Consider the following 15,000-nt stretch of genomic DNA (forward strand, 5'->3'; position numbering starts at 1 on the left):
GAAGAAGCACGTCTCTTCGAGGAGACAAGAAATGAAGCATGGACATTCCGAATGCCACAAAGAGTGTGTTCTATGATTATCTGCAAACCTTTCTTACATAAGATGAATGTGAACATATGCACCTCTGTACCTAAGGCATAAGACAAGTCAAACAAAACTATGGGGGTGAAAGAATATCCAAGCAAGACTATCTGCATGACTTTATAAAAAGTTGCCTTAAGGGTAACAAACCAAGGGTGTGCTTTAAACACATGACATTTAATCCTCGATAAGCTGGCCTTTTCTCCAAGCACAGCTAACTCTAACTCTGTGGATTTTCCAGGTTCGTTCAGATGTGGTACTAATTAAATGATTAATTTCCTGCACCATCAAAGGTGGACGGAGGTTATATTTTCGCCCCTGTCTGTTTGTCTGTCTATGAGCAGGATATCTCAAAATGTTATGGACAGATTCAGACGAAACATGGTGGACCGGTTGGTTGTGTGACAAGACAGAATTTATTTGATTTTGGTGAAGATCCGGATCTGGATACAGATGGGAGAATTTTAAAATTTATTGAGTGATTCTTCACCATTGAAAGATGGAGCCAAAAAATGATATGTCGGACAATATTTCAAAAAGTTGTGGCTGACTTATAACACAACTTGGTGGATGAGTTGTGCACATGACAAGAACAAGCCGATAAGATTTTGGTGTGTGAGAAGGACGAATGGTTCAGATGCAGATCCAGTCTATCGGTGGAATACAAAATGTAAACTGTTCACCCTGGTGGAGGTATGTGCTCCAGCAAGTGCTGTACTAGTTTGAAATGTAATGTGTTATTTCAGACTGTTCCAGGTGAGACTGTCAGATGTTGCTCTCCAATGCCCTTTTATCCTGATTCTGTCAATCTCCATTGAGTGTTAGATTATGTTGATGGGGTCCTGCAGCAATCAGCGAGCTCCAAACATATTTAGCTTTCGCCTGAGAGTGAAGTACGCATGCACATTGATGATTGAGGCGAGAGGGGGGAAAGGTAACACACCCATGATGGGGCAGCGGGTCAATAAGTAGGGAATGAATGAACAGGAAAAGAGAAAAGGGAGGAGGCACAGCAACAGTTCGAAATGATGTCCACAAGCGCACATGGTCCAGACAACGACACAAAAACCCAGCAAAAGAGCACATATGAAGGCACTTGATGAGATGTGCAAATCCATTAAATCAACAAATGAACACCAACAATTAATGAAAACTGTTGAACAAGACAATTCACTTTTTCAAGACAGGTATCCTCAGATTTCGAAGCTAGCCTCTCAGAGCAGAGAAGATTGCGTCTGGCTGCGAAGAAAACCTGGAATCATAACCGAGTAGGGTTAGGGTAGGAAGTCGGAAGGATTTTTAGTGTCGAGAGACACTGTTTTGGTTATAGGTCATGGGCCAGATATGGCCACAGTGCACTCCCCCCTCCCCCACCCCACCACCCAGCAAACCTGTGTTTTTCTGAATCCCCTGGATATACTGAACACGAATATGAATGTTAACATTGAAAATTTGGGGATGCACTACCTGTTTTGACCTTTTGAATAGGGGTACCCTAAAATTATACTTTTATCGATTTGCGTCGAATTCAATTTACGGATGGAATCAAAATGACATGCAGAAGGGCCAAATCATATCCAATATACATGTATGATGCATAAAATTGAAGATAATTGCATTCTGATCATCTGTATATGTCGAACAGTGTTGTACATTAAATCTAAATTAAATTGTATACATTTGAATATATATATTCCCTATCTTTCGAATAAACACAAAATCAACACTCCGTATTCCTCAATGAATATATTTGACATTATATGAATTTTATTACAGGTACAGACTATTTAATGATAGTGAGAAACGGTTTTGATTACCTTATATTTCTTGAAATATGAGACATACAGGAATGGTGTCGGAGTTGGAATTGGCCGTATCCTGAACGGAAAGCGAGTCGTCACAGTCGATATTTGTTTACATATTATTTAAGATTTATTTCCAAAAACATTCATGTTGAATGTTCATTTGAAGATAACAGGTTAGTTAAGATGTATTTTCTTTCTCATGGTATGACTACTGATAACTTTTAATTAATGGTAATTAAGTTAATTTAGTAAGGTAAATAAGTTATATATTCCAGTCCAAATCAGAAATATTTAAGAATGTGATACAACATTGCAATAATTAACACCGAATGAAAATATGAAGTTTCAAGTCCTGTTTCCTTCTATTTTCAGGTTCGGAATGGCTGTGCACAACATAGTCAACTGATGTCTGACCAGCAAGCAGCAGAAGGCGGCCAGGAGCGAGAAGACCCACCTCCCAAGCATCGGAAAGATGATAGCCATGGAGGCTCAAAGTCCCGATTGGAGCCCGAATGCATTGTGCACATCCCTGGGTTACAATATGGCCCTATGGTGCTATTATCCACAACCAAGGATTCCACAGCCCGACTAGCAAGGTTGAAGGAGATCCGAGACAAGAGACTGGCGCAACCACATGGATCAGTCCAACATATGACGAGTACCTGTGACCTAATACCAGATTCCCTTACTGAGTGTCACGGATATCACAGAGAATGCTATCAACGATTTACCATGAACCTCAGTCACCTTTCCACTCCTTCAGATCCATCTACTCCATCATGCTCCAAGTTAAGTCGGAGGGATTCATCAGGGGACAAGGTTCTGTTTTCATCTGATTGCATCTTCTGTAACTCAAATGGGAGACGAAAGGTCAAGATCAAAGGGACACACACCACTGAAGGCTTAAGCCAGTTTGAGTGTGACGGATGGCGAACAGTTCTCGAAGTTGCTGAAAACAAATGTGATGAGAAATTACTCACACAGATAAGAGGTCATGATTTGTTTGCTACAGAAGCGAAGTATCACAAATCCTGCTGGGTTATCTACACACACAATCCAGAGAAATGGAGGAGTACAAGCACAGAAAACAAGGAGAGACAAACAAACATGGCACAAGCACACAGTCAGGCCTTTGCAGAAGTTCAGAAAGTCATAGAAAGAGATATCATTCAAGGCAAACACATGATCAAACTGTCAGAGCTTTCCAGCATTTATATCAGCAGCCTACAGCATACGGATTTCGCCAATCCCAACTTCCGTGGGGAAAACCTTAAAGCTAAGTTGGAGAAACATGAGAAGTACAAGGACTCATTGGCATTCTGTAGATTACACCTCACAGGAAACTTCCAAACTTACACAGTCTACAATGCAGACAGTGGCACAAGCGATGCGGTAAGATGTGCATATGAACTTGGTTCTCTTGATATGGTCCAAGAATCTGGTAGATATCTGCATCCAATGATGCTTGACACTGAAGCCACTGAAGACCCTTTCTAGGCTGCCCAAGTTTGTACCAGTTCTAGCTAGATTAGGAGACACATGGGAAGTACTCGACGACCTGATGGATGACCTGGACGAGTTCACCTGTGTGTTATATGGAAGACCTCGTACTCGGAGCGTCGATGAGTTGCGGTTCATGAAAATGAATGAGCTGTATGCGAAAGATGATGACCGTCTCTCCCGTTCAAGCACAGTTGACATGGGCACTCTCCCTCCATGCAAGAAGAGCCTGGAGCAACACATCCGGAGAGTCAACTTCCAACTTGGCATTTGGAAAAGAGCCCATGTTGCAAATCTTGAGATCCCTGAGCCAAGTGATGGACATGGGTAGATTTTAGTTGAGGGGAAGCTGGAGCCTCTTTGGTACGAGGGAGGGGTCCTGCCACAGCAGTTGGCAGACATCGCTGAATATTCAGCGAACATCAATGTCTCGGACTCGGACATTCCAGACGAATCGGACTATCTTAATGAAGACAGCTCAGAGTCTGACAATGAGTAGGATTAGTTGCAATTCACGTTAGCGACAGGAACATTCATTTCTATTGGAGTATACTTCTGTTTTGAATTGTTTAGAATATGTTGTATTTAAATACTTACCATGTTTGAGATTTGGTTATGTTATTTAGTTCCGTGAATATTGTATTCAATATGATGCGGATATAATGCAAATATAAACACTATTTTATTCACTCTGAAACGTATGCTTTCTGCAGTCTGCAGTGGCACTGTAAGTTGTAGATGTATGTTTGGAAATATGAAGGATAATGAAATAATGCACGTAAAATATTATTGTATTATACGTAGCTGACATGATCTGGATTATGGAGATATAGACTGGAAATGTTTATGTGCAATGAAATATCTTGTAGTTTGGTGATGCTGATGGTGGCCATCTTGTATTTTTTGGTTGCTTTCAAACTATACTATTAAATAATATTTTGTGTGGTATTATAACTAATTCTTTGTAATCATGGTAATAGTTTGTCAAGTAATGTTCCATAAAAGTGACCACAAATCTGTATTTCGTCAAAATGTGGTTGATTGACAACATTATTTGTCTGAATACCCGTTTCATGCTTATTGTGTGACAACGTTGTATATTTTCATAATAGTTGCTTGATATTTTTGAAAAATAAAAGGTAATTAATACCGTTTCTCACTATCATTGAATAGTCTGTACCTGCAATAAAATTCATATAATGTCAAATATATTCATTGAGGAATATGGAGTGTTGATTTTGTGTCTATTCGAAAGATAGGGAATATATATTCAAATGTATATAATTTCATTTAGATTTAATTTACAACACTGTTAGACATATCCAGATGATCAGAATGCAATTATCTTCAATTTGATGCATCATACATGTATATTGGATACGATTTGGCCCTTCTGCATGCCATTTTGATTCCATCCGTAAATTGAATTCGATGCAAATCGATAAAAGTATAATTTTAGGGTACCCCTATTCAAAAGGTCAAAACAGGTAGTGCATCCAAAAATTTTCAATGTTAACATTCATATTCGTGTTCAGTATATCCAGGGGATTCAGAAAAACATAGGTTTGCTGGGAGGTGGGGGGGGGGGTGCACTGTGGCCATATCTGGCCCATGGCCTATTACTTGTTTTCTCTATCTCAGTCTCAGCCTGAGCTCATTAAATAAACTCTCTGCCCTTCCCAATGATCAAAAACACTTAACTCTTTGTGCTCGCTCACGTCTATCCCAAGATAGCCGCAGAAAGCATGGAGGATGAAGTCATGGGTGGAGCCATGGTGACTTTCGATAGTTATTTTCAGTGATGGTCAGTCCCCAACTTTTTCATGCAGAGTTGTAAAAAATGAGAATTAATTCCTTAAGGGACATAGAGTCAAAAGGTGCATGTCCATGGTTTAAAATGTGCACATGTTTGGCGAAGAAAGGAAATACAAACTGTACTCTTCTTGAATATTTTACCAGAAGCGCAATTGTCAAAGTTATAATTATTTCGACCATATTTTAATTTTAATAACATCAAGTAAAAATCATTCTGACAGTGACAGAGGAATATTCAAACTATCGTATAATATTATTATTATTATTAAATTTACATGTGATTGAGTTGTGCAGGGAATTGCTAAAATACATCAATTGTAACCAATACTTACATTGGTTGTCTTTTTGTAATAGTCGATGTTATGTACATCCCTGGCAAGACCAAAATCAGCGATCTTCATGACATTCTCCTCTGTGACGAGCACATTTCTCGCTGCCAAGTCTCGGTGGATGCACTATGGATGGAGAGAAACAGACATTGGGTTTTGTGTTTCCGCTTCACACTGGCAAAAAATACAAGTGTTTCTGGATTCATTTAAGTATGGGAGGCATGAAAACTTTTAAAATCCAACCAGGAAAGAGATAGATGAGGGCTAATCTAAGTATATATATACGCATACATACCTACACCTTACATAAAACCAGCTTCCAGACACTGTTCTGTCTCACTCTTCCCTCCAGGGCTTCAAGCAAGCAAGCAGTGTACCACCATCTCTTGTCATCCCCAATCCTGCCCAATGATCTTAATTCCATACATCCATACATCCATTGGGACCATACTCTTATGCAGAGCGTTGGTGCTGACTAAGCAGCCTCCTTGGCTATTGGGAACAATCCTGGATGGATCGCCACTCCAACACAGGATACCAGCGAGCTGGCACTCATTTTTCCGACCGCGGAAGGATGATAGGCAGAGTCAACCCCATCTGGTATAATTCAACAGCCAAGTGGGATTTGAACTCAGGATCCTAGTATCCAAAGCCCACCACCCTAACCATTCAGCCAACACCAGGCATGATCTTTATTACCCCCCACCATTAACCTTTCTTCACCCAACTGTCTTACTTGTCAGTTTCAGGGTTTTCTTCCTTCCTCCCTCTCTTTTTATCTTGTCCATTGATTTCCTTAAATGGTGTTGGCAGGATGGCCGAGAGGTACATACACTCACCTCTAAGCTGTCTCGCCTGGGTTCAAACCCCGACCTAGCTATAAACTGTCATCCCAGTATTTCACAGGCAGGGCGATTCATCAATGTGTGTGCTGTCCCTCAGATGGATGTAAAACAGGCATCCCATCTGCCAGTACTTGTTGGTGGATGTAAGATCCAATGGTGTCCTTCGTGAAGAAGAGGTGAGCTGTTCCTGGCACCCTGACCAAATTCCAAATGCCACCCCTCCTCAGCAGCATGCATTGCATCAGTGGTATAGCCATGCCCTCAGCCAATGATGCTACCCCACAGCCTTGTGCTGCATACAAACAAAGATGATTCCCTTGATGTTTGTCCCACTCTCAGATCTACCTTGCTCTTCCATGAGCCCCCTGTAAAGAAAAAGTGAAATAACCAGACATTTTTCTGAATGAACTTGCCAAACTCAGATAAATAAAAATAATTAGATTTCTCCTTAAAAGTGTCAAATGGAACCCAAAAAGCAATGAATGTTAATATGCAACAGAACTGTACAATTGCTGTATTTTGTAAAGACATTATTCTTGACAAATTCAAGGAACTCTCTGCCTATGTCATATTGTCAAAAAGTACTCTATGAGTACTTAAGTCATACAGTACGCTCTAATATTGACAGTCACAGTCGTGTCACTGTATATAAATTCAAATCCAATATTATATACCATCTTCCTGATAGGTGAGGAGGTTCTACCAAAGGGTGGATTGGGTGGTTTGCCATTGCATTCCCAGATCTGCATTATTTATTCATTTTCTATATCCACCCAAATACAGTGTGTGGCCAATGCTTTCTCAAGGAAGTTAATAAATCAGACTCAACTGGGAGTCATGTGGTTTTCAAAACAATAACCATGTTGTAAAAACATCGAGTGAGTTTATTGAAATTTTCTACAGTTGTCAAATGTGCCAAATTTAGTTATTTTATTTCAAAATTTATGAATATTTTTTGTGGTTATTAACTTATTTCAGTCCTTGCTTCTGTCTTTTCTTTTTTTTATTACCTTATTTTATTTTTTATACAATGTCGAGGTTTGTATGAGAGCTAACACACATAACGTACAACAAGGGGAGCAGGAGACAAGAGGGGTGGGAGAGGTAAGGACTAAACACTGTGGAACAGAGACAGGAGATCTGTGGAAGGGAGAGGGTTAGGGGCGGGGGGTACACAGGGTAAACAAGATGGACACAACAGGAACTTTCAGGTCGTGAAACAACAAGGACTTTCAGGTCGTTAAACAACAGGGACTTTCAGGTCGTGAAACAACAGGGACTTTCAGGTCGTTAAACAACAGGGACTTTCAGGAATAAAAGCAGGGAATTTAAAGGAGGTGGGTTTGGGGTGGATTAATGGGGGTAGAAAATATCATGGTTTTGGATGAGGGAAGATAAGAGATGGTGGTAAACAGCTGTTTTGAAGACCTGGACGGAAGAGTGGGATTGAAGACTCGAATTTGTGAATTTTCTTGTTTTGTCCATATGGCCAATAATGAAAATGAGTTACATTTACCAAATTTTTAAACAGTTTGTACATCTGGTTAATGTACACGTGCAAATGTGAAAAGCACAAACTGTAATTAAATATATAGGACATGTGACCACTGTTTGGAAAGAAATTTATAAAAAAAAAAAAATTGCTTTTGAAACGAACAAGAACAACGTAGAGCAAGATTAAAAACGTGGAAAAAATAGCCCATATGGCCTACCTTTTTTGAAGCGAGGTACTCCATTCCCCGCGCCACCTGGTACGTGCAAGATACCAGGTCCTTGAAAGTGAGCTGTTCACCCAGGTGTTCAGGTCGAACATCAAATGAATATCCAATGCCAGTTGGGCGGCGTGCCCGGAGGTATTCTCGTAGATTCCCTTTTGATGCGTATTCTACAATGACGTACAGAGGACCTGCATACAAGGAACATACTTAATGGAAATCCCAAAAGAGCTGTCCTTGTGTTACAAACCTTAAACATTAATCATACTCGATATAATTGGAGAGGTGTCTGGTGTTTTTGTTTTTGTTTGTTTCTTAGATGCACTCGTGAACCACCGGATGGAATGAGTTGAAAACTGCGGGTTGTACTCGGGGTGTGCACAGGGTTTTAGGCAGTAAATTTTTCTTTCCCAGAAGTTGGAACTACAATGCCAAACATGTTTTAATATTAGCATTATGGTGCCAGAGAGAACACAACAAAGCGGAGACGCTGAGTGTGACGACCATTCTTAAGATCGACTTGCCAAAAAAATAACTCGTTCTGCCGGAAGTTGGAACCGCCATGGCAAACATGTATTTTAACACAACGAGAAGTGTTTGTGTGTTTGACTTGTATGCAACCGTGAACTGCCGGACAGAATGAGTTGAAATCTGGTGGATATGCTCATGATGTTAGTTTTAGGCAGGAAAGAAGCACAGCTCCGAGGGTTCGGGGGTGGGGGGAGGACCCCAATTCTGTCAATGGAAATGTGAATCATGTAGTACCACCTGGTGGAGTCGGTTTTAAAAGTAGGGGATTTCACCGGTCAGTAAGGACAGGTGTTTTGCTTGTATCATTCAAAGGAAGGAAAAATAGGTTAATGATTTGATATTCAGGATACTCAGATAAGTTTTTGAAGGAATCGTATTCTTGGTTTACATGACGACCCTTATGTTGGAGGTATCCAGTATTAATTAAGGTAGTCCATGCTTGTTTGTTATATCAATTGATACAGCCCTTCTGGGAATATGCCAAGTGGAGGAGAAGAACTGTGTAGGATAAGACAACAGAAGGGAAAATATGGACATGTCATCATCATTCTCATTCTTCATCAAAAAAACCCATTTTCTTCAATCATCAAAGTGAAAATTAATTACAATACATAATACAATACAGAATAATAATTATTCCGAAACATAGATCCATTCGACCTGTGCTGGTGTCTTTTCAGTGTGGTGAATTTGTTCGATCCCTGATCATTGTTACCCCAACAATGCAAACATTGTTAGGGTAACAATGATTTCTTTTTCTTCTTCTTTTACTTCTTATTCTACCGACAACAATTATTCCCACGTTCTTGTGGGGTTGGCCGGGGAGAGCCCGGCCCAAGTTTTTCACAAACTGGCTGGCCAGGCCTGATGTACTTAGGTTAGGACAGGAATTTGTAACAGTGATAGCTCGCCTCCGCTTCAGGAGGGACACCGTGGGATCTTTAGCATCCACCAACTAATGCCAACAAATAGGACTCCCATTTAACGTCCATCCAACGGGTGGCACACACATTGATGAAGACACTTGCAACACACTGGGATGACAGTTTATAGCATGGTCGGGATTCAAACCCAGGCTAGATAGCTTCGAGGCGAATGTGCATACATCTGGGCCATTTTGCCAGCTTAAAACTCAGATCTACTCAGTATTTCAAAGATAAATGAGTATCATTGAAAAGGTTAAAATTAAAACTGATCAGTTGAAGAAAGCTCTGTATTTCAGGTGAGGCCTTACCATTCTGTGTGCAGGCCCCAATTAGGTTGATGATATTCTTGTGTTTTCCAATAACCTTCATCATCTCCATCTCAGACACCAGGTCTGATAATTCCTTGTCAGTTGCGTCATCTGTGAGGAAATACAATCACTCTGTGTAAATTTTATGGCAGCAGCTATCCTGCAAGAAAAACAGGCCTTAAAGGCCGTAAAAGGCTCCAAAGGGCTTTTAACTTACCATGTGTAAAGAATTAGTGCAAAATGGCTATCAGATGCATGAGCATCTTCAACACCTGGATCCCAGAAGTGAGATACTTTGAGATGCATTTGAGACTATGACTATATTTGCCCATCACATTCTTCAAACTTGATGCCAAATGACATTCTCAATATAAAAGTGCCATCACTCTCCAAAACAAATGAAAAGCGAAAATTGATTATCGTTGTCATGTTGCTTTACGTTGTTATTTATAGCTAAACAAGCTGTCTCTGAATTCTTTTGCAGATATGTTGTTGTTTTGTTGTAATTTTCATCAAATACATCATATTTGAATACACTTTTACCTCCGCTACCGAAGGTGTACGGAGGTCATGTTTTCACCCATGAGCTGTTTGTCTGTCTGTGAGCAGGATATCTCAAAACGTTATGGGTGGATTTGGATGAAACTTGGTGGACAGGCTAGGTGTGTGACGAGGACAAATTTATTTTGATTTTGGTGAAGATCTGGATTCGGATCGAGATACAAGAATTTTTGAAGTGATTCTTTGTTTACAAATCGTCGCGTTTGTTTGTTTGACTTATATGTGCTTGTGAACTACTGGACGGAATGAGTTGAAAACTTATGGTTGTACTCAGGGTGTGCTTGGGAGGGTCTTACGTGTAAAAAAAATTAATTCATAGCCTCATGGGGAAGGAGGGGTGGTTGAGTTTCAGGTTAAGGGTTGGGGGGGAGGGACCCCAATTATCTTACTTTCCTGAAAATAGCACAAATGTTCCTAAAGGCCCGGTCACACCTTGACGTTTTAGCCAACGTATGCCGATTTTTGAATTTTTTTTCTAAAACGCTGGCACACGTTGAATACGTTATGGGTAAGTTTTGATAACATTGAGAGCACGCTGAAAAACACTGCCATACATCGTTGTACGCTGGCTTTAAACGTTGTACTTTTTGGTTGTCCTCAAATTTTTTCATGCTTGAAATTTCACGACGTATGCCGGCGTATGACTCACACGTTCCGCTACGCTGGCCACAAGTTGTATGCACGGTCTGCGATCGTTGACAGATGTCAACACATGCTACTTGTAAGTTAATCATAAGTTGAGACACGCCGAGGTAATGTTTAGAGTACCCGAAACTTATTTCTAACCTATGATTAACGTGTTGTTGGCACGTTACGCGATCGTTGCCACACATCGACAGACGTTACTTTTAAGTTACTCATAGGCTGAAAGACGTCGGTATAATGGATCGTCCTTGCGTCAGCGTCCACGGCCACGGCCAGGACACTTATTTGCAGCATTCTTCAAACTTTTCTTCGGCATGACGAGGATGTTCACACTTCGATGTCTAGCTTGGCTACGATTCCAATTGTCCATCGGCAGCGTCTATTTAAAATAGTCGAGTTTGAGCGTTTTAACACGTTCAGAAGAAACGCTTCAAATTTCCAAACCCCAGCGTCAAAAAACAAAGGCGAGTGACAGCAATTTAAATCGTTCATTGTAAACAATGAAAATAGCTGAGTGGTACCGTTTAAAAGTCGTTGAGTGTAAAAAAAAAACAATTGTTGAGCGCAAGCGTCTACTTTCAATAGTGGAGATGCAGCCATTTAAATCGTTGAGTTTATCATTTAAATCGTTAAACGCAAGGAGGATCCATCATAACCCACACCCTCCCCCTCACACTCACCTACTACTGCCAACATGAACAAACTACTACTAATACTAATACTAATACTGATACTGATACTGATACTGATACTGTTACTGCTGACATGGACATCGACTCAAAAAGGACTCGAAAACACTGTTGGGTTCCCCTTTTATGAGCAGCATTTTTATATACCAATTCCCAAAACCGCTGGGAACACGTCTTTATATGGCAGTTGTAAGCTGGAAACACGTTCATTTTTTTTTTTTTTGTCGACCGGAAGACGTCATTGGAATACGTCTACATACGTCGATGTGTGTTGGGACTACGTACAGAATTGGTTCAAAGCACGTCAAACATAAGTTAGAAATAAGTTTCGCGTAAAAAAAGACATTACCGCGACGTGTTTCGACTTATGAGTAGCTTATAAGTAGCCTTTGTGGATGTGTGTAAGCGTCCACATATCGTGTGTAAAACTTATCCGCATCGCATGCGGAACGTGTGTCATACGCTGAGTACGTCGTAAAATTTTGAACATGTTTAAAATTTCTTGACGTACTCTACTTACTACGACGTATGATAGCGTGCTTTAGCGTTCTACTCGCGCATACCAAACTTACTCATACCGTATTTGACGTGCCCCCAACGTTTTAGACACATTTTTCTTAGGTCGGCATACGCTGGCAAGATCGCCAAGGTGTGACCGCGATGTTGTCACTTCCATTTCTACGGCAGTTATGATTCGAATCGTTGTGTGTCAGCCTTTTAATAGGCTACGTCACGACATCGTCGGCGATGCGTGCAACGCGCTATGCCGAAGTTAGACTATCGTTTGGCATCGGTTGTGTAGGCCGACAACAGGTTCAGCATTCGTTGGTATAAGTTATCTATAACACAACGAAACGTTCTGTGTCCGTTACCAATGCGTTATAAGACCAAGTCGCTATGAATACGTCCGAATCTTTAAAAAAAAAACATCAAAAGTTCAACGTAAGCCAGTGTTTTACATACATTTTAATACGTTGCCATCGCTGGCTAAAACGTCAAGGTGTGACCGGGCCTTTACGATTTTGTGCATGATCCATTTTAATGTGATATGAATATGCGTGATCAAGCTGTGCTGACATCTAATATGCTCTGGATCCCAGAATCAGTACAGGCAGACGCATTGCACCACTTCTGACCATATTGCAGGTCGGTGTCTTTCCAGCACTGGTCTAAATGTTTAGGACCACAATTTTCCAGAAAGAGCAATTGCAGCTGGGACTATATGACAATGCAACAAATAGTCCTCTAACTCTTTCTACACCCGTTACAGCTTAGAGGATGTTGGATATTGGTGGTGCCATGCTGTGGTGCCACACACACACACACACACACACACACACACACACACACACACACACACACACACACACACACACACACACACACACACACACACACACACACACACACACACACACACACACACACACACACACACACACACACACACACGCCAAACTTGCAGTGATTTTAATAAGAGCATGCAATATCCATTTCAGCAAGCTCCAGTTATGGGGAGGAACCAGGTTATACATATATTTGGTAGTACCATATATATCCCAATGCATGAGGGCCAACCAACCTTTAAGCATCTTGACAGCGACTGTAACTGTACGGTTGAGCCGATCTTTGTCGATGCCAACTGCTTCACCTTTCACCACCTGCCCAAAGCAGCCTTCACCCAGAGGTTTTCCCAAAAGTAGCCTGTGGAATCACAATCATTCTCCGAATTACAATGGACGTGTGAATAAAACGGCTTTTCAAGATTTTAGTGCACCCATTGAACAGTCTGATCAGGATTTTTTTTTCCAGCAGACATTTCTTCTATATGGTGAATAGAATAATTCTTGAGTGAATTAAACAATATGCTGAGAAAGACCATCAAGACAATCGGACTGAGAAAGTCTGTGCCTGACGATATATAACCACCATAGAAAATCCTGTCGAGCCAAATTACCATTCTTTGTGAAACTGATTCGACATTTTGGAACGACAATTTTTTGCCTTGTACAACAATAAGACCTGATAAAAGTTTACAAAGAAGTAGTTTGAACGAGAGTGAACTCTCACCGATCCCGAGGGAATTCCCAAAGTGGGTCTTCTGGAAGGTCATACTCAGACACACCAGGCAAAGTTGGTGCATCACTGGAAGAAGAGCAAGCAATTCGCACAAGAGGAGTGTGAGATGCCATGGAAGAGCTTGAGTCAATGGACACCTGTAAGGATAGCAAGCCATCTAAGAGAGGTTCTTTTATTACTTCTGGATTATCACAATCTCATGCTGCATGTTCATTTTCATGGTGATAACCTTTTGGTAAAAATATAACGTATTTCAATAATACTATCAGTAATATTCATCATCACTTCATATGCAGCCTGTAGCTGCTGGTTACATCATTGCTGGGAGCACAGGGATGCCACTGATGCAGTGCCCCTTGTTTCCAGTGAGCAGGTACTCATTGGCTGAATCTACAGGCTGATGACAGGCTGAATCAACCCATCTGGTGTTGTTTAACAGCACAACAGGGGCTCAAACTCAAGACCCTATGATCTCAAGCCAGCAACCTTAACCTTGAAGCCACCACCAAGCTATAATTAATATTAACAATAAATATTTATTTATGGATGTTGGATCCTCTTGTTTTTGGCAGAATAATATAGACCATAAGGTTCTTAATGAGTTATGGGATGCAGCTCTGTAGTTCTACTTCATTGAGAAGAAAAACTTTGGCAAGGGTGGCAGGACAGTTCAACCAACTGTTAAGACAAATGGAACAATATTTTTTAATATTCCCCAAGCAAAAGCAATCAAAAGGCAGGTGTTGCAATACCTTTTTACCAGGCATTTAAAAAAAAGGATCATGAAAGGCAAATCTGAACTCATTGCGACAAAGGAAGGGCTGGGTTGACCACGTTGGCTCCAGTGATCGTGCTATCACAAACCTGTCGCTTTAGCGGGACTCCTTTCGAAAGCTTGCACAGGTTTGGCTCAGGCAAGCTTTTGGTAACGGTCTTCTTCCACTTGTAGAGCAGCACGATCGCCAACATAAGAGAAAGTAGCACGGCACCAGCACAATAGATCCCAATCTCTGTATACATGGGCACCATGGAGCCTGTGCTGCTCACCTCCTCCACTACTGCTGTGTGCATATACCAGGAAAGACATTTTTTTTGGTCAATACAGGGTGGTTGAAGTGACAAGTTATAGCTATGGTTGTCAGAAAGATGGGGGTGGGGGAGTAACTGGAAT

At 40.9% G+C, this 15,000-nt stretch overlaps 1 protein-coding gene across 5 annotated transcripts in view; it reads right to left on the bottom strand.

Annotated features, from left to right (window-relative positions):
* The window catches only part of LOC147034059 (fibroblast growth factor receptor 2-like), a 297,765-nt gene that overhangs the window by 19,711 nt on the left and 263,054 nt on the right, over positions 1 to 15,000 (bottom strand). For 4 of the 5 annotated variants that reach the window (XM_085875924.1, XM_085875917.1, XM_085875939.1 and 1 more), the window contains 6 exons: positions 14,694 to 14,890; positions 13,821 to 13,966; positions 13,333 to 13,454; positions 9,856 to 9,966; positions 8,088 to 8,281; positions 5,534 to 5,656 (listed from right to left, as the gene is read on the bottom strand). In XM_085875924.1, coding sequence (XP_085732050.1) covers positions 5,534 to 5,656; positions 8,088 to 8,281; positions 9,856 to 9,966; positions 13,333 to 13,454; positions 13,821 to 13,966; positions 14,694 to 14,890 — 893 coding nt within the window. The remainder of the gene's footprint in view (positions 1 to 5,533; positions 5,657 to 8,087; positions 8,282 to 9,855; positions 9,967 to 13,332; positions 13,455 to 13,820; positions 13,967 to 14,693; positions 14,891 to 15,000) is intronic. The other variant, XM_085875931.1, reaches the window with a different exon arrangement.

The sequence above is a fragment of the Eptatretus burgeri genome, chromosome 1 (assembly GCF_056783735.1).
Source record: "Eptatretus burgeri isolate ZD-2024b chromosome 1, Ebu_testis_v1, whole genome shotgun sequence".
Taxonomy (NCBI): Eukaryota; Metazoa; Chordata; class Myxini; order Myxiniformes; family Myxinidae; genus Eptatretus; species Eptatretus burgeri.